General features: G+C 36.1%; 1 protein-coding gene across 1 annotated transcript in view; it reads left to right on the top strand.

The window, feature by feature from the left end:
• Positions 1 to 18,398, top strand: part of GNAI1 (G protein subunit alpha i1) — a 52,371-nt gene extending 33,973 nt beyond the window's left edge. Inside the window, exons 5-9 of the mRNA XM_075208710.1 lie at positions 3,441 to 3,569; positions 6,537 to 6,666; positions 13,181 to 13,334; positions 14,380 to 14,586; positions 16,704 to 18,398. Coding sequence (XP_075064811.1) covers positions 3,441 to 3,569; positions 6,537 to 6,666; positions 13,181 to 13,334; positions 14,380 to 14,570 — 604 coding nt within the window. The 3' untranslated portion in view covers positions 14,571 to 14,586; positions 16,704 to 18,398. The remainder of the gene's footprint in view (positions 1 to 3,440; positions 3,570 to 6,536; positions 6,667 to 13,180; positions 13,335 to 14,379; positions 14,587 to 16,703) is intronic.
• Positions 18,399 to 27,221: the final 8,823 nt, after the last annotated feature.

The following is a 27,221-nucleotide window of genomic DNA, read 5'->3' as shown; positions in this document are numbered from 1 at the left end:
TGATATTTTTTTTATTTCTTTTTTTTAGAGTAAAGTATAGGGAGTTTTGAAAATAAATACAATATACTTAGTAATGTGGCATTGAAAACTATCTTTCTAGTTTATGTAATGTACTGTATATAAAATTATTTTAATAATTTCTAAAAGGCTTCAGTTTAAAAGACTAAATTTGTATATCCTAAGAAGAGATATTTGAAAACGGACTTTGTTTTAGCTCTTGTTTAGCTCAGGTTTTGTTTCTATATGAATATTTTGCTCTCATATAAGAGAAAAGCTTTTGCCTCATATTGGCCTTTGTGTTGTAGAGTCCATGTTATTGTGCTTTATGATTAGTAGACAAATACTTTCAAACAGTTATCAGAGGTTGAACATCATGTATCGGTCTTTCTGTAGCTATGTTTGGTCTCCTTATTATACTCTGAAATGAACCATCAGTTTATTGAAAGATTTTATTTTATGTTACTAAGAAAGTGTGTGACATCCAGAAAGAATTCCATGGGAAGATGGCAATTCTGGGCATAGGGTGTGTGTCTCCTAAAATAAAACTGTATGGTAAAATGTTTCCTACTGTTACCTTAAAGATAAACTAGGCAACTCTGCTCTGAAAAGTACATTTTACATAATGATTTTTTAAAAAGCTGAAGAAAGTAAATGCTAGTCAGTTTAGTCCACTTCTGGTCAGTAAACATGGGGAATTACAAACACCTTTCACAGCATGTTGAGAAATGTAGTTAATGAAGGACCTAAGTATGATGACTGTGCTGCTTAGATGTTCGTATAACTTTCTTATTATAATTTCATGGTTTTCATCACGTTTTACAAACCTAGGTGACAAAACGCTTGACATGAATATGAGAGTAAACACTAAATTGCTGAAGAGTCAACATAATAAGTCCTTTAAAAAGGTCACTTTCAACATTTGTGTGGGACACACATTGAGACCAGTAAATTTATTTGTTTAATGTGATCCTACTATCTACTTTTTTTTGGGGTAACTATGGATGTACCCAACCCCCTAGAGTAACAAAACCATGTATACCTGATGTCAACCATGCACAGTGTAAGACTTCCTGTCTGGCTGTTACGCAGTGGTGGAAGAAGACATAAGGAACCAGTTCAAGAATACAGTTTGAGTTGTTCTCGTGCAGAACATTAGGTCACAAAACTACTGATTAGCATGAAGGGAGTATAAGTTGCAGAGGATTTAGATGACCAGGGTAACATGCATGTCTATCCCCTCCTCCTTCTTCAAGACAAGTACTGTGTGGACCTTCACTCAACTGTACGTGTCTGACTGATGGCTAGGTTATGTAGATGGGAGAAAACATTGTGGACTGGAAATATGTTGAATGAAAAGAAGGAAAATAACCACTGCAGAATAATTAAATGAAATAGGTCTGACAATCTCATTGTTAGTAGATCTTTGGCTTCTCTGCAGTATTTGATTTCTAATATTATATTGCTGCTTCACTACTACTAATCGTTTAATGTAAGGCAGCTTGTTTAGGAGGGTGATCCTTTTAAGAACAATTTGAATGAAAAATGGGTTTATGCTATATGCACATTATATGCATTCATTTCATATTTAAAATACTTCTATAATAGTACTGCTTTATAAACCTAAACATTGTCAGTGTGTTTCATAATTTAAAAAAGACAGCAGTTTAATTAATAAAGTTTTAACTTCAATGAAATGTGAGGAAATTGTCTTTGGTCAATATATTTTAGACTGGGTAGTGACGAACATATCCCTGTCAACACATTTTATAGAACTCATGATCTGGCATCAACAGTGTTTTTATTAGAAAACCACTTAACTCTGAACTTCACATAGCAGTTCTATGTAATCATCTAGGAGTCCACCAAAATGATGTAGGAAGAGACAAAGCTGTGGAGAGGGAGGCTGATTTAAATAGCTTCAGAACGTCTGTCCACCCACTGTTTTATTTCTGTAACATAATTATTCCTATGACTGATGCATGATGCACTATTTGCTTGTTCTAAAAATAAGTAGGAGAAATATTTGAAGACTGTTAGACCGTCTTAGAAAGGAAACCAGTGAAGCCCTTGTTATGTCTTTGTGTTCATAAATATTTTAATACATTTTCAAAATTGAAACATTTATGATTAGGCCTTGTCTACATTGGACATGGATACAAAAATAGAAGTTATGTGGATAAATCAATATTTGGATTAATATTGAGCAATGCACCATAAAAGAATATATATCATAAGACATATGTACATTGTACATTAAATGTATTTTAACTCAAGAACAAGAATAGCTGCAAAGTATTCTTACGAAGGTTTGTGAAAGTACACATTTGTAACAACATTTAGATAAGTTTTTAAATGTTTGAACTATCTCTGTGTCAGTCCGATGTCACAAATGTCAGAATTAGGTTGTTAAACAATAAGACTGTCTTGGCCATATGAGGGTAGTCCAAAGCATAATAAACCATATAAAACATGTTCATATTTCTTGTGATAAAATTTACTTAAATGCATTTGTATCAATATGTATTTTCTGGTGTTCTGCAATTAGGCTTATTTTCTTTACACCCTGCTACTGTAGGTTTATGGCGGTCACAACTGAGCTATATAACCTTGGTAATACTTAGACTGCAATAGAGTTTTTGTGGCCCTTACATTACAGCGGCCAGCTTTTATTTTAATAGAGATAGACAGGATGGACTGCCTATGTCACCCTGTCTGCTGTTGCTGGAAACTGGCTGGGCCTACTTTGCCACCGTTCCCTTTCGTTATCCCAAATGCGCCCTCTTACTGCAGTAGGAGGGGCTTACAAAGAACCAGTTTTCTTCTGGGTAACTGACGCTGCCAGCGTATCTCTTTGCTGGCGTACCTGGACTGGTACTCCTGACCTGTTACTATAGATCAGGGATGCTGTGGATGGTACCCCCTGGCCTATCACACTGACCAGGGCTGCATGGGTAGCAGGCAGAGTGGTGGTACTGGAGATCAGGGTCCAACCTCTGAACATCCGGAAAACGGATTAGATTTTAGGTCTAATCTGCAGGTCACAGGAATACAGCAATATTGAAGATGTTTTCAAGCAGGTCTTGAAGCAAGATGTTTATTTGCTTTCACACTAGTTGAAGGTACCAGTGTGATCAGGTCAGATGAAAATCAGAAGAACAAGTTTCAAAGACACTTGGGATCGGGATGTACTCTATAGTATTTTGGTGATTTATAGTTTTCCCTCTTAGTTATTGCTTTAGCTTGTTTAGGCCTCCATAATGTTTTGGGAAGTTTTCAGAAACAGAATTACAATCCTTTTTTAGTTTTACAGTAACAGCACAAAAGTGACAATTTGTATATATCACAATAGCAGCATAAAAGCACTTTCATAAGTAGCAATTTGGTGTTTTGTTAAGCCAGTGTATATATTTTCAGATATGTTTTGTTCACACTATTTTCAGTTACCTCAACGATTTGGACAGGATAGCGCAGAACAGTTATATTCCTACTCAGCAGGATGTTCTCAGGACAAGAGTGAAAACTACTGGCATAGTGGAAACACATTTTACATTCAAAGACCTTCATTTCAAGTAAGACTGTGTGTTGTGTTTTAATCATGGGTTTTATTACATATAGTAAAATTTGTTTTAAGTGTCTATGGCATCTAGGTAAAATGTACAATTTGATCTTAGTCTGGTTTAATGGTTACCCAATTTTTTTCTATCCTTGTTATAAAAAGCAATACGTTGTGGATTTATTTACTACTTCAAAGCAAAACAAAATGTATTCCAAAGTCTTCAAGTGGACCTGTCCCCTATATATAAGCCTTTTGTGAGAATAAGAAATAATTTGATAACAAAACATTATTACCTATTTACATAGCTCCGCATTTGCTCTGTGTTCAGTAAACATTAAAAGTAATCAGCGTTCCTATTTTCTCTGGTGCAATAGCTGGGCAGCTATAGTGTGTGATCAATTGGATACCTGTCCAGCTACTAAAATATCATGCCTACCCTGAAAAAACTGCAATAGCTGGCTGTCTCTCCCTGCATTGTTTACTCATTGCTAGTGATGTGCAAGCAAACTGTATGTCACCAATCCTTATAGAGCATAAGGCGGCGCTTAGTGCAAGGAGGCAAATAAGCAATTGCGTTTTGCGGTGTGGGGCCAGCAGGAGGGGGGAGAAGGAAAGCTCAGCCTCACAGTAGTAGATAACACTTCTGTGGTGGCACCCTCTAAACTTTGGTGAAGTAAAGAGAAATGTATATTTGCAAATAACCTTAATCCACCTTTGGCATTTAAAGAAAGAGACAGTTAACAAGAAAATCTCCATTATGAAAAATAAGTGTGTTGCATCTTTTTTTAATATTTGAGATTCAGTATGATAATGGGCTATATTGAAGAGGTCAGTGACTTTCAACATGGCACTGTCATAGACTGCCACCTTTCCAACAAGGCAATTTTATCAAGTTTCTGTCCTTCAGTGCTGCCCTGATCAACTGTAAGTGCTGTTATTGTGAAGTGTGAACATCTCGTAGCAACAATAGCTTAGACGCAAAAACAGTAGGCTAGACTTTCAGAATACAAGTTCAGAACTATGTATATATATTTTATTTTTTTTGTCCTCATTACCGAGTTTTAAACTTACTCTGAAAGTAACAAGAACTGTTCGGGAGCTTCATGGATTGTATTTCCATTGCTGAGCAACTACACACAAGCTTCAGATCACCATGCGCAATGCCAAATGTTGACTGGATTGGAGTAAAGCACACCACCATAGGTTGAAGCTTCACCATCTGCCAGTCAGACAGACAAATCTGACTTGGCTGATGCCAGGAAAATGCTTCCTGCCCAAATGTGTACTGCCAACTGTAAACTTTTGGTGGAGGGAGAATAATGCTATAGGGCTGTTTTCCATGGTTTGAGGTGGGCCTCTTGGTTCCAGTGATGGGAAATCTTAATGCTGCAGCAAAATTGTGTGCCTCCAACTTTGTGCCAACAGTTTGGGGAAGGCCATTTTCTTTTTCAGCATGACAATGCCTCCAAGTAGAAATAAAGGTCCATCAAAATATGGTTTCCTGAGTTTGGTGTGGAAGAAATTGAGTGGCCTGCACAGAGACCTGACCTCAACACAATCAAACATCTTTGGGATAAATTGGAACGCCGACTTTAAGCCAGGGTTATCTCAAAGTATCGGTGCCCGGGCTCCATAATTCATATTAATGCCCATAGTTTTGGAATGAGATGTTCAACAAGTAAAGCACATATGTATGTGATGTTCAGGTGCCTAAGCACTTCTTATATATTTTTTTTTTTTTCTTGCCATGGAGTGTATGTATATATAGATGCAAATCTGCACCCACATCTTCTGGAGTGCTTCCCAATACGTGTTTGTTTCCACTGATGATGTTTGTGTATGCATTGCCAAAGGGTCTCTTAGGTGGACCGAAACGTTGACTTTTTTTTTTTTTTTATCTTTTCCATTTTAGTTAAAATCAGATTGCAGTTTTGCCATCGTTATAAATAAACATTTCAAATATCTGATGTAGAAAAAGGCTTCTGAACTTTTGAGCTAAACATTACACCCCCATGATTTGCCTATGGTTTATGTAACCTTTTACGATTTGTTAATTGTGTTTTCTTTATTTTGATTTTCTGTATAATACACTGGATAAATATTTCTTCACTGTAGTTATTCTTGATTTCTTTCTTCCTTAGCCGAACATTTTTCATTTGGAAAGTATGCTATTTTTTTAACTTTATATTTTTTAAAAGTAGCAATCTAAAGACTGTAATTATCTGCTTTTAGATTTATTTTTTAGCAGTGCTGCTACCTTAGTCATAGTTACTACACAATATTGTGATTAAAGTACAGTATTTCATTTTGAAGTGGGCATGATGTAACCAGATACAATCATGCAAACCAGTGTCATTCAAAACCAAAATAATTCCAATGAAATTTGATTGGCAGTTTTCATGCCTTAAAATTCTGAATTGACTGTAGCTGATTTTACAAAAAGTTTAATTTACAGCTAGGCTTTTTTTTTTTTTTAAATCCTATTATGTCCACTTTAAAATTATATTCCTACTAGTATGATCCCTAATTTTAGAAATTTAAGTGCACCTTTTCCATTTTGAGTTTACTGAGTGAAACCTGGTTACAAAGATAACTTACTTGGGGTTCCCTGAAGTCTTTCACCTGCCACTACTCTGCTGACATAGTGCTGTCTGCGGACCACATTCTACCTGTCTTTGAGGGACAATGGGAGGGGGGGGGGGGGAGTCATGTGATGTCTACTGCCCTCTCCTTGCTCCTCCTGAACCGAACCAAGGAGAACAATCTTTTAAAAATTGTTTACGTTGGGATATTACACACAACTGATTTTTCAGTTTTGAGTGGTATTCTCCTTTTAGTGACCACATAGATAGTGGAAAGTAGTTATGTATTGGTACTAAATTTGATGGTAATAATGCAGGGTTTGAACTTGAAAGCTCAAAGATTAATAAGGTTTGTTTGGAAATTATTTTGCTGATTATATTCTTGCACTTCTCATCAGAATGTTTGATGTTGGCGGTCAAAGATCTGAAAGGAAAAAGTGGATTCATTGCTTCGAAGGAGTTACTGCAATCATTTTCTGTGTGGCACTGAGTGATTACGATTTAGTTCTAGCTGAAGATGAAGAGATGGTATGTATGAAGGTTAAAAAAGGAAGGTTGCTATCTGTAAAGACACAGATTTATTTGCCATAATTTACTGCTTATATTTATAGTGATGTTTCATCTTCAGATGTTTTCATTAATGTGACAATTATACTCTAATCTGTGTGTTTTGTCATTCGTACATAGCCATCTGTATTTGTAATTTGTTAAATAGTAACATACTCTGATGTACTTTACCACTAGCAAATTGAATATATAATTTGAAATGCCCTAGCTAAAGTGATATAAATGTTTCAAGTGGTTTTTTTTGTTTGCCAAACTTTTGCAAACCTCAGTTCTGTGTACAAATACTGTTTGAAAATGGATATCTATCAAAATTGACCAAATTATTAATTTCAGTGATATTGCTAGTCCTATTATCATTCTAATAATATTAGAGTAGTAGGACTCTAGTGTCCTCGGATTACAAAGTGATGCTGCATATTTCAGATGTTTTATTGGCAGAAATTACATTTACTGCAACTCAAGTTGGCTGGAAGATTTTTTTTTTATAAGCAAATGTATATGTTCTTTAAATTTAATACCAATGATCTACCTCAAAATAATAGACAATACAATGTTTCTTATTAGCTGTTACTTTCAAGGAAGTTTTACATTGCACTGACTATGAGGAAGCTAATTCGTCATCAGCTATTTATATAGCGCCACTAATTCCGCAGCGCTGTACAGAGAACTCACATCAGTCCCTGCCCCATTGGAGCTTACAGTCTAAATTACCTAACACACACACAGACAGAGAGACTGAGGTAAATTTAATAGCAGCCAATTAATCTGCTAGTATGTTTTAGGAGTTACTCTTATTAGAAGAGATAATGTGATCTGGCATTCTCTTAGTCTGCGAAGCCTGTTAATTGCTAAAGTCCAAAACTGGTGGTATTCTAGTCACCGAGAGATTACTTGTGACCTTTTCCCATTTATTGTTAGTTGACCCCTGTTTTGACATTGATTCCTTCCCTCATAGTGGAGTGTCAGGAGTGTAATAGATATTTTAGCTTCTGTTAAGTTTTTAATAACTATGAGCTGCTGCTTGGTATGGCTCTGCCTGTTTTTCTTGTTTTTTGTTTTTGTTCTTTTGTTTGTAATTTAAACACTGATGTCACTGTTTTAGACTTCTAATCTTAAATTCAAAACATTTAAAATCACATATCTTGTGTAATGTCAAGAATTTTCTTTTAAAGGGAAATATTCTATTATTTCTCCCATTACTTTCACAATAACACGATCAATTCCGAATTGGTCAAGATCTTAAGATTATCACTTTCTATAATAGAGCTTAATGTGTGTATACATCAAACATGACCAAGTTGTCCTTGTCTGCAGGTTTTCTGAAGCTTTTACAACTGATAAAGGAAAATGCTGCAATTAACTTTTGATTTTTGTGTATATTAGGTTGTTCCACATAGCAAAGAATTCATATAGATTTGTTGATTTTAATCATTTTTCCCTTCAATACGACATGCATTTTCAAAAATAATTCTTATTTAGTATGTTGTAAATGGGGACGTCATAAGTTGTATTCTTTTAGCTACACCAGGATAGTTTCAATATTAATGTAAAATACTGATAAATTGTGTATTTCTGCCCAGTGCAGTTGCAAAAGATATGCCTCTTAATAGGCATGTTTCTGCAAGTCTGATTGAGTCACGTTTGTGTAAACAGACATTTACTGTACTCTGTTTGCATTTCCGTCTCAAGGTGCAACAACCAAAGTCTGCATAAGCGCATTTGCGTGCTCTTTGTGTTCATGTATTGAGCGGTTTCATGCAAGATATGCTAATCAAAGTGGCGTATGTCCTGCTCTGTATCAGCCCCACAATCTTTACATACTATAAGAATGTAAATGTTCTGTGCCATTTTTAACTTTTTCATTTTTGTGTATTTATAGATAATCTGCAGGTCATATATATTATTTAAGTACCCTAAATGTCAAGTTAAATAAATAAAAAATATCTCTCTATTTTATTATTTTACTTTTTTTTTTTTTTTAATTTTGTTTTTTGTACTGGTAAGCTCAATCTAACCAGTAAGGTACAGTGGCAAGGTAAACTTTGTTTACTATGCTGTCAGACATATTTTAGGTTGTATTTGCTATGGCATTGTATACAGATATTGAATCATCTACTACAGTGGATTGAATCATCTACTCATCAGGATGGCCATTGCCTTGATCTTGTTTTCTCTAGACTATGCTCACTTTCTAAAGCTGGGTACACACTACACTGTTTTCATCCAATAATCGGCTCAAACAGCCGACATACGACCGCTTGTTCAAAATTCGGGTCAGTGTGTACAGTGACATGATGGTCGAAAGTCTGCCCAAATGGACGATTGTCGCCTCATTTGGTTGGTCGTACAGTTTAATATTTTCATTCTAATCTCGTTTTCCCTGTGTAGTGTGTATAAACTTCCGACCGATCCGCAACAGTGAGTTCGAAATTACAGTCGTTGCTCACGACAACATGGCTGTAAAAAGTCGCTAATGGGACGTCCGCTCTTCCCTTTCTCGTCCTAAACAAGGCTAGTGTGTATGCAGTCCATGGACCGAGCGATCGGAACATCGATCGCATGTAAAATTGCTCGGCATAAAAAGTTGGTCGAAATTTCTGTAGTGTGCACCCAGCTTAACTTTCTTAACACACCCTTCCCCCTCTCGGATCATCACTTTATCAGCTATACGCTCACCCCCAGTGCTCTAACCTCTCTACTGTCTAACTCTACCAAGCCTCCTCATACCCGCAGAAATCTTAATTCTATTAATATTCAACAATTTTCCACCTCTCTCCAACACCTTCTCTCCCCTATCTCTACATTCTCCTCCCCTGAGATGGCAGTACCTCATTTTCACCAAACCTTAGCAAGTGGCTCCAGCGACACTACATACTGCACGTTGCTTCGATGTCAGCTGTTGCACACTACAGCAACGTGAAATCTTTAAAAACTTTCCCGTAAAGCAGAACGTCGCTGGCGTAAAACTCGCACCTCTAATGACTTCTTCATATATACTTCTATCTACCGCTCCTATCGAAATGCTCTGGGCACTGCAAAACAAACATACTTCCAATCTCTTATCTATGCTCAGGCTTCCAACCCCAAGACATTTTTAAAACATTTAAAGCTCTTCTCAATCCTCCCACCCCAAAACCCTCCATCCACAATCAGTGCCCAGGATCTTGCTTCCTATTTCAAGGACAAGATTGATAAGATCAGACTAGAATTGATATCCTCTTCCTTGACAAGCAATTGGTTCAATTCCTTCCCACCAACCTCTGACATACTCTCTTCATTTGACCGCACAAATGAAGAGGACATTTATGCTCTCTTCTTATCCTCCTACTCTACCTCCTGTCCTCTTGATCCTATCACCTTGCAAATTGGTAGATCCCTGTCTCCTGTGCTCATCTCACCTCTAACTAAAATCTGTAATCTCTCACTCTCTACTGGCATCTTTCCGTCACTATACAAGCATGCAGTGATTACTCCTATTCTAAAAAAACAAGATTCCGACCCAAACTCTCTATCAAATTACCATCCCATCTCTCACCTGCCGTACCCCTAAGCTTCTAGAGAGACTTGCCTACACTCGCCTCACATGCTTCCTTGCCGCAAACAACCTGTTGGATCCTCTTCAGTCTGGCTTTCGTTCTCAACACTCCACAGAGACTGCGTTGACTATGGTTGTCAATGATCTGATCACTGCTAAAACTGAACGCCATTACTCTCTCCTAATTTTCCTAGACCTCTCGGCTGCATTTGACACCGTTGACCACTCTCTTCTCATACAAACGCTGCAATCCCTAGGGCTTCAAGACACTGTTCTATCCTGGTTCTCATACCTTTCTAATCGCTGTTTCACTGTTAATTTCTCTGGGGCCACCTCTGCTCCTCTTCCTTTATCAATTGGAGTACCGCAAGGCTCAGTGCTAGGTCCTCTGCTGTTCTCTATCTATACCACTTCTCTTGGAAATCTAATAAGCTCCTTTGGATTTCAGTATCATCTCTATGCGGATGATACCCAAATTTATCTATCCTCTCCTGATCTCTCGACATCTGTGTTGTCCCGTGTAACGGACTGTCTTTCTGCCATTTCATCTTGGATGTCCTCTCACCAACTCAAACTTAATCTTTCTAAAACAGAGTTAATAATATTCCCACCCACCAACAAGAGCATACCTGACATTTCTATCTCTGTTGATAACATGACCATAAATCCCACCCACAAGCTCGCTGCCTAGGTGTAATCCTTGACTCACACCTATCCTTTGTTCCCCACATTGACTCTATATCTAAATCATGTTACATACATCTCAAAAACCTTTCCAGAATTCGCACACATCTCACACAAGACACTGCAAAAACCTTAATTCATGCACTTATCTCCCGCATTGACTATTGCAATTCCCTCCTTACTGGCCTTCCAAAAAACAGACTCAAACCCCCTACAATCTATTTTGCACACTGCGGCAAGATTGATTTTCCTTGCAAATCGTTATTCCTCTGTTGAATCACTCTGTATGTCTCTACACTGGTAGCCTGTTTTCTACCGAATCCAATATAAAATACTCTTGCTAACCTACAAGGCCAACAAAGCTGCACCAACATACATCTCCTCTCTTGTCACAAAATATCTCCCAAGTCGGCAACTCCGTTCTGCACAAGATCTGCGTCTCTCATCCACACTCATTACATCCTCCCATTCCCGGTTACAGGACTTTTTCCGGTCTGCACCCACTCTATGGAATTCTCTCCCTCGCACAATAAGACTTTCATCTAGTCTACAAGCTTTCAAGCGTTCTCTGAAAACCCACCTCTTCAGACAAGCTTATAATATTCCTCAACCACCCTCTTAACCTCACTACACTACCATATTACCACCTGTTATACAACTACCCCTTGACCAACATTGTTGTGTGACAGGATCATTTAGCTTATGAGTCACTTTTACCTTTGCAGTCTGGCTGGGCCGACTGCAAATGTAGACTTAACCTCATGTGTCAAACTCCCATTGTCCAATAGATTGTAAGCTTGCGAGCAGGGCCTTCTCACCTCTTTGTCTGTTTTACCCAGTTTGTTTATTAGTTTACTATGTTTGTCCCCAATTGTAAAGAGCTACGGAATATGTTGGCGCTATATAAATAAATGATGATGATTTATTTTAGCATTGAGTCACTGTAAATGATTTACTGGCCATTTGTAGGGAGCTCCCTATATAATGATTAGTCTTGGCAAGACTAAAAACAGTGAGTTTTCCTCTTGGATGTTTTTGAGAAGAATAACAGTTAATGTATATGTGTGAACTATTAAGCAAACAAGATGGGTAGTGTATAATGTGTAGAGTAATGAACCTAACAGCATATAAAAGTAAATAGTGGATTTACATCCAAGCTGTTAATTTATGAAGCTTTAGTGTCCCTTTGGGGTTCAGTTATTTTTAAAGTTCCGTATTTGTTTATCTGTTATATGCTCTGTACGAAATGTGATCAAAACATTTTGTTCTAAAGCTAAATATCAAACATACCGTATATACTCGAGTATAAGCCGAGTTTTTCAGCACATTTTTTTGTGCTGAAAAAGCCCCCCTCGGCTTATACTCGAGTGAGGGTTGTCCCGCCCCTTTAAAAAATGATTTTTGGTCTGAGAAAGCCGCCGTACAACTGTGATTGCTGTGGTGGGTTTCCGTGCGTCTAGTGGGCTACAGCATCGCTACATCACTGGCTGACCCTACCGCATGTCCACCACCACCGATAGCGAGATCATTAGAGACACAGATTCCACTTACCTCAGGTAATTATACAAGCACCGCTAGAAACACAGGAGTCACTCAGACTACAGTGCGCAATCTCCCAGTGCTTATCCGGTTACACCACCGCTACCAACAGAGTCCACATAACAGGCGTTATCTCTTCCCCACTCAGGTAATTGTACAGCCTGCACAAATAGGTACACAGGGGCAAGACGCTGCGTTCCACCAGCTTCCAACTCATATCACACAACGATCACCATTAACTTTGGCACTTTTATTCCTGGTCGTATTAATACAGGATTTCATGCAATCCACCATCAGGATCCACACACCACTGTATATATCTCCCCTCTCAGGGATTCAAGGTTTCAGCTCACTTACTGCAGACAGCCTATTATTTATACTATATTATAGTACAAGCACTGTTCAGCACATGGAAATACCTGCTGCATTTCCCACCCTAGGCTTATAATCGAGTCAATAAGTTTTCCCATTTTTTTGGGGTAAAATTAGGTGCCTCGGCATATATTCGGGTCGACTTATACTCGAGTATATACGGTACTTTTGTAATGGAAATGTTCATATGTCCTATTTATCTCATTGGTAGATATTGGAAAGCATGTACAAACCATTGCTAGCATCAATAAGATTCTATAACATTATAGATAGATAGAATTGTAGCTTATATCACTGAACAAACAGTACAATACCAAGTTGTATTTTACTTTTTTTCCTATTTAGAATCGAATGCACGAAAGCATGAAATTATTTGACAGCATCTGCAATAACAAGTGGTTTACAGATACCTCTATTATCCTTTTTCTCAATAAAAAAGATCTGTTTGAGGAGAAAATAAAAAGAAGTCCTCTAACAATTTGTTATCCAGAATATGCAGGTAGGTTTTCATTAGTTCTATGAAATAGACTAATTTATATACTGTGCATATTAATGACTCCTGTCCTAGGCAATTACTTGTGCCCATTGTATGCAAAAGCAATCTATGACATCCACAAGTATTCAAGGAAAATGCCATAGATGACAGCAGGAGTCTCCAACTGTGATTGTCCTTTTATGGAGATTACCAGCATTTTCAATCACCAAGCCTTCAGTCTTGACTTTCTCTAAACTCTTGTCTACTAGATGTCCACTGGACTGGTGGTTCACAATCGTGTCCTCCGATCTTAAAATAGTTTTTCTGTTTAAGAATATTCTGTAGTAAATAGTTTCCTTCACCAATAATAGTACTTTGGGAACCCTTAGGATTTGTTGTATTTAGCAGGATCTAACATGATCACCTTTTGGCTCTGTATCCCCCACTATGGAGAGAAGCATGCAGCATTGATCTGCAGAGGTCTTGGCTGTGTTAGTGAAATGCAGAGAATGGTGGGTGGTTCCAAGGGGAGGGACTTCCAGCAAAGTGCTATTTTTGGTAAGGCAAGTTATTTGGTAAAAATGTATTTTGAAAGTGGAACATTTTAACACCAGTGAATGTTTTTTGGATCTCCTTCTGGGTGAATGTACCAAATGTACAGGATGTTTGAGGTTTTAAATGTAAACCTAAAACATCATAATTTTTTTTTATAGTGGACATTTCTTCACTACTTTAAAATTTACACTGTAATTTTTACACATGAAACAGTGATGTGTTATCTACAAGACCGTGTTCTATAAAATTCTCTCTTATAATTACTTTTTATAGCATGTTAGCCATCCTTTTTAATATGCTGTATCCCATGTCCTCTGTTTCATTTGTATGCTGAGGAATGCCAGAAGGAAAGAGGAGAGTAATGATCAAAGCTGATTAAGTATTTCATTTTTCTGAAACATTTATCAAGCATTATTTTTAGTTTAGAGTACTTCCTCAGATCGTTTACCAAAACTAACATTTACTATTTCATAGTGAATACATATTTACAAAACACTGCTGATTCTTTCCGTAGGTTCAAACACTTACGAAGAAGCTGCTGCATATATTCAGTGTCAATTTGAAGATCTCAACAAAAGAAAGGACACAAAAGAAATCTATACCCACTTCACGTGCGCAACAGACACCAAGAACGTGCAGTTTGTATTTGATGCAGTGACTGATGTCATCATAAAAAACAATCTCAAAGACTGTGGCCTTTTCTAAAACATGTCATTATATGGTAAGATGTGTTATCACGCTGCATTTTAAACTTCGACAAAATAACTATAGGTTATATACTACTGTATTATTTTAGGTTTTATACAGTTAATAAATAATTTGCTTGTCAATATTAAATACGCATTTTCTCCCACTAGTGTATTTCAAAGGTTTACGAGGAATACAGTATTCATGCTACAATTGTTGGCTCAGGTGTCACTGACATCCGAGCTGCTGTTGTGAAACTTGAGCTTACTACTGCAACTTACTGATCAAGTTTTTCTGAATCTTAATTCCATATACTTCAGCATTCTTTTAAAGGCCCCACCTAAATTTCAACACTTTTATTAAGAAATAGGAGTATAAAGCTAATATTAAACAAAAAATTTGTGAAAAACAATAACCTTATAACATTTCTTTTAGCTTATCACCAGTTGATTATATAATAGTGTGCTTCAAGTGACACTGTGTATGATGTAAACCAGTAAATTGTTAGCTGTTGTACTTGAACTTGCTGGCAAAAAATATATGCAACTTATACCGAGAAACTGGCTGTCTTAGCTTGAATTAAGTATAGGGTCATCTTAGTAGATTCTAGTTCTAGTGCATTTGTTTCCCTTGTACTATATTAGTCAGACATGGCCATGATGATACGGATGAGTTTACTGTTGTACTTGGCTAGTGTCATCGGTAATGTATGTGTGCTGCAGAAACTGGTTCCTCCACTCAGTAGATCTATGTGAAGTTTATACTTCTATGCCTGTAGCCAGGAAGCGCTGCTTGTTGTAAGTTTATGTATGTTTATGGTCTCTTTTGTTAGGATGCCGTGGTGTAGTTGTTCAAAGGTTGTAGTCGGTAGATGAATATGAAGGTGCAGTTGGAGGTGGGCCGTTCCTGGTGTGGAGAGCTAGGGGTTGCAAGAAGTTGTAGCATTAGAGTATTAGAATGAGCACACTTACGGTTTTAAATTTGGTACAAACAATCAAGTGAAAATATGCTAGGATATTATAAAGGTGAGGTGAAAAGAATGGCGTTTTGTATGTTGCTAGGTATAGGGCAAAAGGGGGGTTGGGTTTGGGAGGGTAGGAGTGAAGAGGATGTCTGGACAGGATAGCAGGAGTGAGGGATGAAGTTGGAGTCGGAAGAGCTTGGGGATGTGTAAATTTAGTTTTGCAGGTGGAGATTGGATTTTGGGAGTGCAGCATTCAATAAGTGTGTATAGGAGTAAATAATGGATGTTAAAACCGTATTAGTAGAAAATTAAACATTGGAGATAACATATAAATAGAAAATATAGTTATGGGGCAGATTTTGTTTATTTTGGAGTTAGTATCGTATATTAAAAAGAGGACAATGTGGAATGGAGGTCATTGCTGAACAGATAAGTGTAATATGTGAATATAATATATAATAAAATTCTTTATTTTTTGTTTCATTTTTGTCATTTGGTGTTTTTTTGTTTTTTAACTTTTTTTGGGTGTAAGAGGCGGTTTGTTGTGGTACTATGAAAAGGGTTGATTTGTTGCTAGTTTTGTTTAATATTGGTGCAGGTTATCTGGTTATTGGAAGACATTTTTGGTTATTGGAATCTCCAGACATCTAGCACTGTGTTTTATACTTTTTGGAGTTAGTGTGTTTAGTTTACATATCCATTTGTGCTCTAGTCTTGACAGTGCCTTCTGTATGTCACCTTTGCATTCAGGGGTTGCAAGTGTGTCTGTACCTATGTACTGCAAGTTGTCGATTTTGTGTGTTGTTTGGAAGTGTTTTGTTGTTTTGGAATTGCTCAGCTAGACTTTATTTAGTTGCTTTATTTTTAGTTCATGCATTCTAGCATTCTTATGTTTAGAGGTCTTGCTGTGTGTCCTATATATTGTAGGTTACAGGGGCATGTGATAAAGTAGTTAATGTTCGTGGATTTACAATTTATACTGTTTTATAATTAAGTGAGTTTCCCCTGTAGTTGTAGCGGTATGGGCATGATGATAGGGAAGAGACTTTTTTAGTTGTGTCTTTTTATGTAGTTGCTTTCACTATTGTCTCTTCTTGTATTGATTTTTACTGATTCTATTGTGTTATATTATCTGTATTTTTATAATTATTATATTCTTAATATAATTATTATATTCTTTCTTACAGATTGCATTTGACTTCAGCCTGTTATAGATTGATGGCATTTGGAGTGATTTGAGACTCTTAATGAACGCCGGACCAGTACTGTACTTGCCAGTTTTATTAGCTTTATTTATGTTCATGTCTTGTAAATTTTCAAAAGTAACTGCTTCTAGCCCACACAATGGAGAAGGTATCTTGATTGTATGTATACTGTAATTGTAGGAATGTTATTTGTACAGACATTGAACAGAATATTTTAATAATTTGAATTGTTCTCAAAAAGAATCCTCTTATGACATGCCATTAGAGGAAATTTTTCTCACACGTTTAGGTTATTTAAATAAGTAATGTATATTATATTTTTCCCCCTGTAAGCAAGCATGCCTTATTCTGTGTTCTGTGATGTTTATATGTGTATATGTAATATATATATATATATATATATATATATATATATATATATATATATATATATATATATATATATATATATTTAATGCACACACACACATATTTACTCTCTCTCTCTCGATCTCGCGCTCTCTCTCTCTCTCTCTCTCTCTCTCTCTCTCTCTCTCTCTCAAAGCCCAATAAAATCTGGCCACTTTACAGTTGCACAGACCTGTGCATGTAACACAGAATCATCCTGTGGGCCTGAGCCTTCACTGTGCATTTTTATTGTGTAATAGTTCTATTGCGCATTGCCTTACAGGTGGTGCCAAAATTGCATTTTTTTATACATTTTAAAAATCAAGTAATCTTTTATTTGTAAATAGATTTTTTCCAGTTCTCCAGACCATTTTTGTGGGCTATTAAAATGCAAATGGACATTTTGATATTGATTACCTTATTCTTGTTTGAACAATCCTGCACCTGGCATGCTGACCATGGCAGTACTTTGTATAGATGAGTCAGTCTGGCATTAATTAAATTCCACATGTGCAGCATTTGAGTACACCTCGGTCTTTCCATTGAAATGTGTAGCCAGATAACGTTCCATGATATTCCGTTTTAATGTGTGACTTTGTGATGCTGTCTTTGTAATTGCCTCACTGTCACTTTTTTGTCTTACAATCTTATCATTCCTTCATCCTTGCTAACTTTTTGGGTGGTATAATGTAATAGCCCCCCACGGAAATAAAAATTTTCCCGATACTTGTGAGATTTTTGTGAAACAGTAAAGAAAACACTGCACCTTTCAAACATTCTAATTTTTTTTTCCTGCGGATGCTCAGTAGAAAACTTTCATAGAAACACTTTTTCGTAAGGTTTTTCTTAACCTTACCTCACTGTGGTTCACTTTTAAACTAATCCATGAAAGTTGTGTTGCTCCATGATATTTACCTTGACATTCACAAGTAACTTTTGTGTTGTCCAGAACATGTATAAATTAATTGTACTTGTTACCTTCTTCATTAAAGTTTTTGTACTTCACTATATGGAATGAATTCATGGTGATTAATTATTACTGAGGTTACAATGGAATTCTTTGTGCCTTGGATGATTTTGATTTTTATTTAAATAAAGTACTCGTTAGACAGCCTGATATATACTTTTAACTATATACTGATTAAAATGCAAACAATATTGTCATCTTCACTATGTAATATAATAGAGCACACAAGTTGGTTGACTTTATTGATGGGTACATTGACTATTTCCTGTAAAACTGTGTTGTTAATGAATCCTAATAAACCTTGCAATTTTTCAGATTTTAAACATGTTCTGTTACATATTTGCTGTTTAGCTTCCAGGTGGTTTGGATTTTGTATTTGGTCATTTGCATGTTTTTTTTACTGCTTTTTACATTTTTCAAGCAATGCGCATAGTCTGATTACACTCTTTGCTAAGTGTCATAAGGATTCAGCGATGGTACTGCAGTAGATGTATAATTTAGAAATTCATATATAACTGGGACATTTTGCCCAATCATGTTTGAAAGCAAACATACTACTCTATAATAAGGTTTACTATGAGTTTTTATTAAGAATTTAAAAGCAATTAGAGTACACAATGATCCTATGTATGTGATTGTTGCAACCCAACTACACACTTATCAGTACAGCATTCTGGAACATGTAGCTTTTATGTCTATTAGCAGATCCATGTACTTGGTGAATAATAGTATGAAAGTGCTTACCAAAATTACAAATATTTTATTTTTTTAAATGTCTCTCCTAAAAGCAATGCCTGTCATTTACCTGTTATGGATGTTTATAGATTTCCTGATGCAGTGTAAGAAAATTAAATTTTTCTGCGATCAAGAGCTGGACATGTCTCCAGTTAAGTCTTTTCACACCCTTCACTCTCATTCGCTAGACTAAGCCCACAAAGCATTGCTGCCTCAGAATATATTTTTGGGGTTGAAGTTGCATTGTTTAAAACCTATATCCCAATCCCATTTCTAAAGTTACATATTGGAGGCTTATGTATTTACATTGTTTCATGGTGCCATTCTTGATCAGATTGTTACCTTGGAACGCTCCAGGCATTATTTTTTTGGGGTATATTTCATTTTACATCCACTACAAAAATAGTGTTGCAGCTATTATTAAAGAGAATTTGTAAATTCCACAACTTTTATAAACACCATAGCCAATAGACAAAGGAATATGGTGACATCAATTTTGTTTATTTTTCTTAATCCCATTGTAGTCCCCAGTGTTTGATGTCCCTTGCACAGGTAGTCGTGTATTGCCTGATATAACGAAATAAAAATCTTTGTTCACTGTAACCAAATCCTATTATGCTGTGGTACATAACTGGTCTCAGGGTAAAGTAGTTCAGGATGAGATGCCCTATTTAGCTCTCCTGCTCTGTGAGAATGGACAAGTCTGCATTTACATACAATGCATGGAGATTTGTATGGCCTGCAGTTTTGAAAAGCCAAGTCTAAAATTATTTTTATTTTATTCTAAAGGATTTAAATCAATGGTAATCTTCGTTATATGCAGTGAGGAAAAACTGCATGTATGCAAAATTGCAGAAACGTCTTGGTAAGATTTACTGATCTGTCACAAAATCTTAGGACACATACGCCCAGGCATTGTCCTACCTTGCATTAAACAAACTTAATACAGATGAAGCACTTTTCAAAATAGCTCAATATGGTATTCATTTTATAATACTCATCACAAGTTGATGTAAACAGTATAAATAAGTATTAATAAGTCAAGCCTTCCGGCGAAAGCAATGTAGGGTGATACACCAGGGGTTGATAGTAAATTACCAGTGAGTACATACTTTCTTGTTTTAATAGCTGCTATAATGAAAGTCCTCAACTGGTACAAATATTCACCATTTATAAATTAAACGATCCTGTATTTATAGAGTGCTACTATCTTGTAATGCACAAATTTGAGTTGTAATTTTGATTACTCTGCCCTAATTTGCTATTATGGATAATATACTGTTTTAAACGCTAGTGGTTTTGTATTGGTGTTTTTTGTTTTGAAAGCTCCATCCAACTATATTTGGTGTAACCGTTAACATGCAGATGCAGAGTGATTTTGGGTTTACCTAATTATTATGGCATTGAAGACTGATTCCTTTGGTCATAGAAGATCACATAGAAACATGCTCCTGTTTTCTTACAAGCAGTGAATTGCAGATCTGAAACTGGTATTTGTGTGTTCTACATTAATAAGTTCCAACAATACATCCAAAAGTAACTCTCCTAAAACAATATTGATGCTTTTCTTTTTACATCCCTCATACAATCCGTAGATCTGTAAAGTCCAACATAATTTCTGTGCTGCACAACTATCACTTTGAAAAACATCCATACCCAAATGGTGTGGAGACCAATTTGGTAAAAGCCGTCTAGTTGTATGATAGCATATGGTGAATACCTGATATATAACTGATAGCATAGCAATTGGTCACCACAGTCTTAAATGGTGTAACTGGCCTGCTAGACCATTTTCCCTTTGTTTAAGGTTTTCATCCTGGGATCAGTGTGTGTGCCAAATGATCATGTATTTTATTTGTTACCAGGTATGTTAAGCTAGGTACACACCGAAAATGTCTCTGGATGCAATATCTTTATTGATTTTACCAGCGACTGAAAGTCTGGATCAACATGCTGATTGATGCGTATACACTTACATGATTTACCTTCAGATCTGTGCTCTTCATCTGTCAACAAACTGCTGAAAAGATTGTGACTCTGTAAACTCTTTGGAGATCTACCTACACTGCTGGTTGTCAGTGCTTAAATATGCATATAGAATTTGCCAGACATTTTACCATTGTTCATAGTGATTTTTAATCAGTTTATAAAATCTAATGAAATGATACAATGTGCTTTGGTACCATAAAGCATGATCAGGGAACTAATAGTTGTTTATCATGTGATTAGCACGATAATCGATGAAAAATCTGTAGTGTGTACCCAGCACAGTCTTAATACGCCCATACACTGGCAGATTTGGCCTAAGTAACCTGATCTATATCCATTTTGGGCACATGGCCAAGTTGGTATAATAACCACCCACAGTGTAAGATTGTTATTAATGTCTAACTGAATATCCACCACTCACAATCAGGTAAGCAGACACTTAGATGAGCACAGCTAAAGCTATCATTGTATTAGACAGTTTTTTGTTTGAAACTATCAATTTGCGTAAATGCTTTGCTACATTTACACTCAGTGCCAACTTTAATAGGTACACCTTCTTGATGATGCAAATTTCAGAAATCATGTAGCAGCAACTCAAGAGGTTCAGATGTTCAGACCAAAAACCAGAATGAGGGATAAATATGAGAAGTCTTTGAGTGTGAAATGATTGTTTGTACCAGATGTAGTAGTTTGAGTATCTCATAAACTGCTGATTTCCTGGGATTTTCATGCATAATAGTTTGTAGAATTGACAAAAAAATGGTGTGCAAAACAAAAACATCTAGCGAGCGGCAGGTCTCTGATCAAAAATACCTTGTTAATTTGAGAGGTCAGAGGAGAACGGCCACACTGAAAGGAAAGTGACACTAATTCAAATAACTAAGTGTTATAATAGTGGTATTCAGAAGCGCATCTCTGAACAAACAGCACGTTGAATATTGAAGTAGCTGATAAAGCGCACCCCTTTATGGCCACAGTCTACTCATCTTCTAATGGCTACTTCCAGTTGGATAAAGTGCCATGTCAAAAACATGTCATCTCAAACTGAGAATGACACAAGTATTGGTTTTCACAAAGTTTGTTGCTTCAATGTTTTTAGACCTTTTTGTCAGATGTTGCTATGGTATACTGAAGTAAAATTAAGTTCTCAATGGGATTAAGGTCTGGGGACCCAAAATTTTGATGTTTTGATCCCCGTCCTGCTGGAAAAATGCATTGTTTGTCCCCAAAACTGTTCTTGGATGGTTGGGAGAAGTTGCTCTTGGAGGATGTTTTGGTGCCATTCTTTATTCACAGCTGTGTTCTTAGGCAAAATTGTGAGTGAGCCCACTCCCTTGGCTGAGAAGCAACCACACACATGAATGGTCTCTGGATGCTTTACTGTTGGCATGACACAGAACTGATGGTAGTGCTCACTTTTTCCTTCTGCGGACAAACGTTTTTCTGGATTCCCCAAACAATCTGAAAGGGGATTCTTCAGAGAAAATTACTTTATTCCAGTCCTCGGCAGTCCAATCCCTGCACCTTTTGCAGAATATCAGTCTGTCCCTGATGTTTTTCCTGGAGAGAAGTGGCTTCTTTTCTGGTCGCCTTGACACCAGGCCATCCTCCAAAAGTCTTTGCCTCACTGTGTGTGCAGATGCACTCACAGCTGCCTGCTGCCATTCCTGAACAAGCTCTGCATTGCTGGTGCCCATCCCGCAGCTGAATCAACTTTAGGAGACGGTCCTGGCACTTGCTGGACGTTCTTGGGCGCCCTGAAACCTCCTTCACAACTATTGAATCTCTATCGGATCATCAAGAACTTCAAGGGTAAACGGTTGATATAGGTGCAATCTTACTAGTAGCAATATCCTTGCCTGTGAAGCCCTTTTTGTGCAAAATAATGATGACTGCACATGTTTCCTTGCAGCTAACCATGGTTAACAGAGGAAGAACAATGATTTCAAGCACCACCTCCTTTTTTTTTTTCTTTTTTTTAACGCTTCCAGTCTGTTGTAACTTAATCAGCATGACACAGTGATCTCCAGCCTTGTCCTTGTCAACATTCTCATCTGTGTTAACGAGAGAATCACTGACCTGATGTCAGCCGGTCCTTTTGTGACAGGGCTGAAATGCAGTGGAAATGTTTTTGGGACAAAGTTCATTGTCATGGCAATGAGGGACTGATCACTCTTAATGACATTCTGGAGTATATGCAAATTGCCACCATAAAAATTGAGGTAGCAGAATTTGTGAAAAATATTTGTCATTCTCAAAACTTTTGCCCATGACTGTATGCCAATGGACTCCACAAATCTTAATTCATAAGAGCACATTTGGGATGTGGTATAATGAGAGATTTGTAGCATAAATGTGCAGCTGCTGCATGATAGTAACATGTCCGCATGGCCCAGAATTTCTAGGTAATATTTCAATTACCTTGTTGAATCCATGCTATTAGAAGTCCAGGCTGCTCTGTGGGTAATGGGGGGTGGGGTGTCCTACCCAGTACTAGAAAGGTGTACCTAATATAGTGGACATTGGATATGAGCATCTTGTAGGGTTCCAATTTTGCTGGAAATACTATAATCTATGCCTTGAACAGACTGATACAATTGATAACTGCATTTTGTACAGCAAGCCTCATAGGACATGCTTGTTTAATATTTGTTCTATTTGCTAAACATATGCACTAAGAGGAAGGAAACTATATCACCATATAATAAATGGGCATTATTAGAATGTGAATCCTTCCCTGAATTTTTCCGCAGAAATAGGGAAGTATTTACTGATATGGAGGTAGTGTACCACGTTTGTCCCAGATCTGTGGCAAGAACAGAGATCTCTTTTAAGTGAAAATAGTCAAATTTGTTTTGTTTCCCCTCCTCCCTTAAATTCATATTTAAATGATAGGAATATGGGTAAACAAGTAACTTGCACCACTTTAGTTTTTAAATACACTCTAGAAGTTTCAGAGAGACTGATCATTGCTGTTTTCTTTATATTTCTGTTTAAATATACTTCTTGATTTAAATTAAACTTTTTTTAATCTTTGGCTTCCTGCTATCAGTCAGGTTGACACTTATTACTCTCTTCCTGCATAGATGATGTGAAAAAACAGAGCATCTGTTATATATCAGTGACCAGATTGCATTTCAATGTCCTTTCAAAAGCTTGTAACTCATTTCTTCTTTTATTTCAGCTTTCTGCTTTTCCTGTTCTTGTATAAATAATACTACTAATAATAAAAAAAAAAAATACCGAACAAATAGTTTAGCAATCCATCCTTAATTATGGTTCATGTAATTTGGGTATGTGCATGGTAAAAGTTTAATTACCCCATACAATACGGATTACATTACATATACCTTGTGTTGTCATTTTTGTTGCAATTTTTTTTATTGTTAAGCACCAAGGTAAGTCTTTCACATTGATTAAAAAACTATTTCAGTTAGGGATTACAAGACTGGCTGTAGATAATGGTGATTGGATTGTTTGGACTGCAAGTTGTAAAACAAATATTAATTTAAAACATCACATGCAGGCCATCTGTTGGAGAGAGAATAGGAATTACACAGATCCCTTGAATATAAATGCTCACCATTAGGAACATGTGAAGCTCAGCATGGTCAGGAATGTGGTTATGTCAGAAAAGCAGATAAAGGTAAATGAGCATTTAGAATCAAGTTATTCTTTATATAGAGCATTACCTTTTGATTATTGCAACAATATGAACATATAATTCAGTAACAATGAAACAAAAGGCGAGAGAGCTTTGCTTGTTAGAGCTTACATTTAAGGATATAATAGACTAAAATTCTAATTTCAGTATGTTTATATGTGTGTGGGAGATTACATGCACATGTAACATATATGATAATTATTGAGGTGGCAATGTTCAGATATCCATCTTTTTTCATATAACTAGACTGAAGACCTAGCAGGTAGAGTTCAGAAATGCTTTCTACAACTTTCAGGCAAGTTCAGTCATGATTTAATTGAGACAGAAGGTTCTAGTCTGAACTTGCCTGAAAGTTGTGTGACATTGGTTTGTGATGTCATTTAGGGTTTGTCCAGTCCCAAAAGATACTGACAATATGACAGAGCAGACAAATAGCATTCCCGGAGTTTGCTCAGAGCCTGCACAGATTGATGATATAAAACTATGTCAAGCATTTACTTTATATACTGTGCTAGGCACACCTAGGCAAATAAAAGTCTTAAGATTAGTCACTTTATTGCTAGCTTAGGTCAATTGGCAAAAATACAAGATTATTATTATTACATTACACTAAATGTATTGGACATTCTCACCTTGAATTGTGGTAGGCATAGTTAAGCAGTTTGTAGTAGTTTAAATAGAACACATCTCATTTGATACAAGAAGTCACTGAATAATAAAAAACAATTTTGTGTGTGATGTCTAAGTAATTAAATATAGCATGTAATCAGGTTTATTGAAACTAATTTATTGTAATAAAATGTTATATTAATATCTAAGTATTAATGATTTCCTAAATATCAGAGGTTTAAAAACTGCCTTAACAGCAGCTCTCTATTTCTCTTTATGTTATGGCTTTTTGATAATGGCATACATGGCTGCTATTAAGATTACGAAGATGTATTTTCACATTAAAACCATTAAACATGTCTGTTAGATGTAAGCATCTTCACTGTAGGACCTTTCACTTCATTTTTTGCTGAAACACCTCTCCGTTGGTAAGATCCTGTTTCAGCACTTAAATATCATAGTCAGAATACCCAGTGGGCAAAGCATTAACTGAAGGGTAATGTCACTGCCCAATTTGTAAATGCGATATTCCTAAGCTACAAAATACATGTTTTGTACATCGTTTGTTAGCTTCCCAAAGTAAGTAGTGTTTAATTGCAGTAATGAAGACGAGTTTTTCACTTTGGATCAAGACCGCAGCTACATTAAAAAAATGGATGTCAGCATTTTGAGTCAGTGATTTTTGACATTAAATCAAAATGTTTTGCTAAAAACAACAAAATAATTTGGATGTTTTGTGACACAGTAATTTTAATTGTAAAGCACAGAGTAAATGCATTGAAAACTAGATTGGATTTCTACAGTAGGATCAATTTTAAAATATAGGTAAGTGGTCAGTTTTTGTAGGTATTTACATACAAGGTAACCTATTATGATGTATTTAGTGAAATTTATGTAACGATAGATACATTTGCTACTATGAGCAAAATGTTTGTACCTTGGTTTGTGGATCCTAGTGCTAATTACACTAGTCATTAATGGCGCCATCTAACCACAATTAACAGTCTTAATGAATGATCACTATATTCTGAAGTACAGCTAATGAGTTCATGAGTCAATTGCATTCATTATATGGCACCTTTGTCATATTATCTATTTTACAATTAAAACACCTCTTTTAATAAGACATTTGTCCCTCACTAATAGTAATGTATGAATAAATTCCATCTGGCACCAATCATTGAGCTAACCGGTGGTGTCAAAATGTAAGCTGGCCTTTTTCTACATCTTTGGTATTTGTTGCCAATTCTGACGTTCGCAAACGTGCATTTTTGTTTTATTTTCATTTTTTACATTTCTGCTGAAAAATAGCAACACATAAATTCATCCAAAAATCTTTCATCAAATGTACCCCCTACATGACCTGTTCAGTAATAATGGGAGCTTATTAAATACACATGTAATTGTAGATGACAAAGCTGGAAAATGTCCACTATTGACATTTTGAAATGCATATTAAAAACAAAGTCTGTACTACTTTATTAACTCAAGGATTATTTTACCTTGGATTATTTTCTCCTAAATCTATCACAAATAAATGATGCCAATTATATAACTGCAGACCCTGTGCATGTTCTACATTTGACTAGAGTTTTAAAGAGTAAGTCCTTTAAACAAATTATGTTGCTTAATTTAAAATCATTATGCTGGATACTGCAACTGCTGCGAATTACACCTGACATTTTAAATTATTCCTGCAAATAAAAATAAAAAAAATCAAACACACTGTTGCAGCCATTTGACAGAAGAATTGTGAAGAAATTACCTTCCTAAGCAACATATATAAGCATGGAAATAATGCAGTTTCCATGGTTTTAGATGTTGAAGTAAAGTCTGTGCTTAACAAACCATATGTCAAATGGTAGCAACAGTGTGTTTTAGAAGTTTCAACTTGTAACTTTTGATAGACGTACCCTTTCAAGTGTCAGAAATACTCACATAAGTTGTAGTACCCAAAATAATTGTGAATGTGGAGTTGCCTTTTATCTTAAGAGTGAAATGACATACAGAAGACTTAAGATAATAGCTGATCTGTCAATGACACTGTACAACTTATTTTTATGTTACACTTTTAAATCCATAACCATGCACATTTGCACAATATTTTATGGTTATTACACTTTTTTCAATCCCCCTCTTCCATCATTTA

Source organism: Mixophyes fleayi, chromosome 4 (genome assembly GCF_038048845.1).
Source record: "Mixophyes fleayi isolate aMixFle1 chromosome 4, aMixFle1.hap1, whole genome shotgun sequence".
Taxonomy (NCBI): Eukaryota; Metazoa; Chordata; class Amphibia; order Anura; family Limnodynastidae; genus Mixophyes; species Mixophyes fleayi.
The sequence above is the reverse complement of the archived record's forward strand: the minus strand, read 5'-3'. Positions and strand labels throughout refer to the sequence as shown.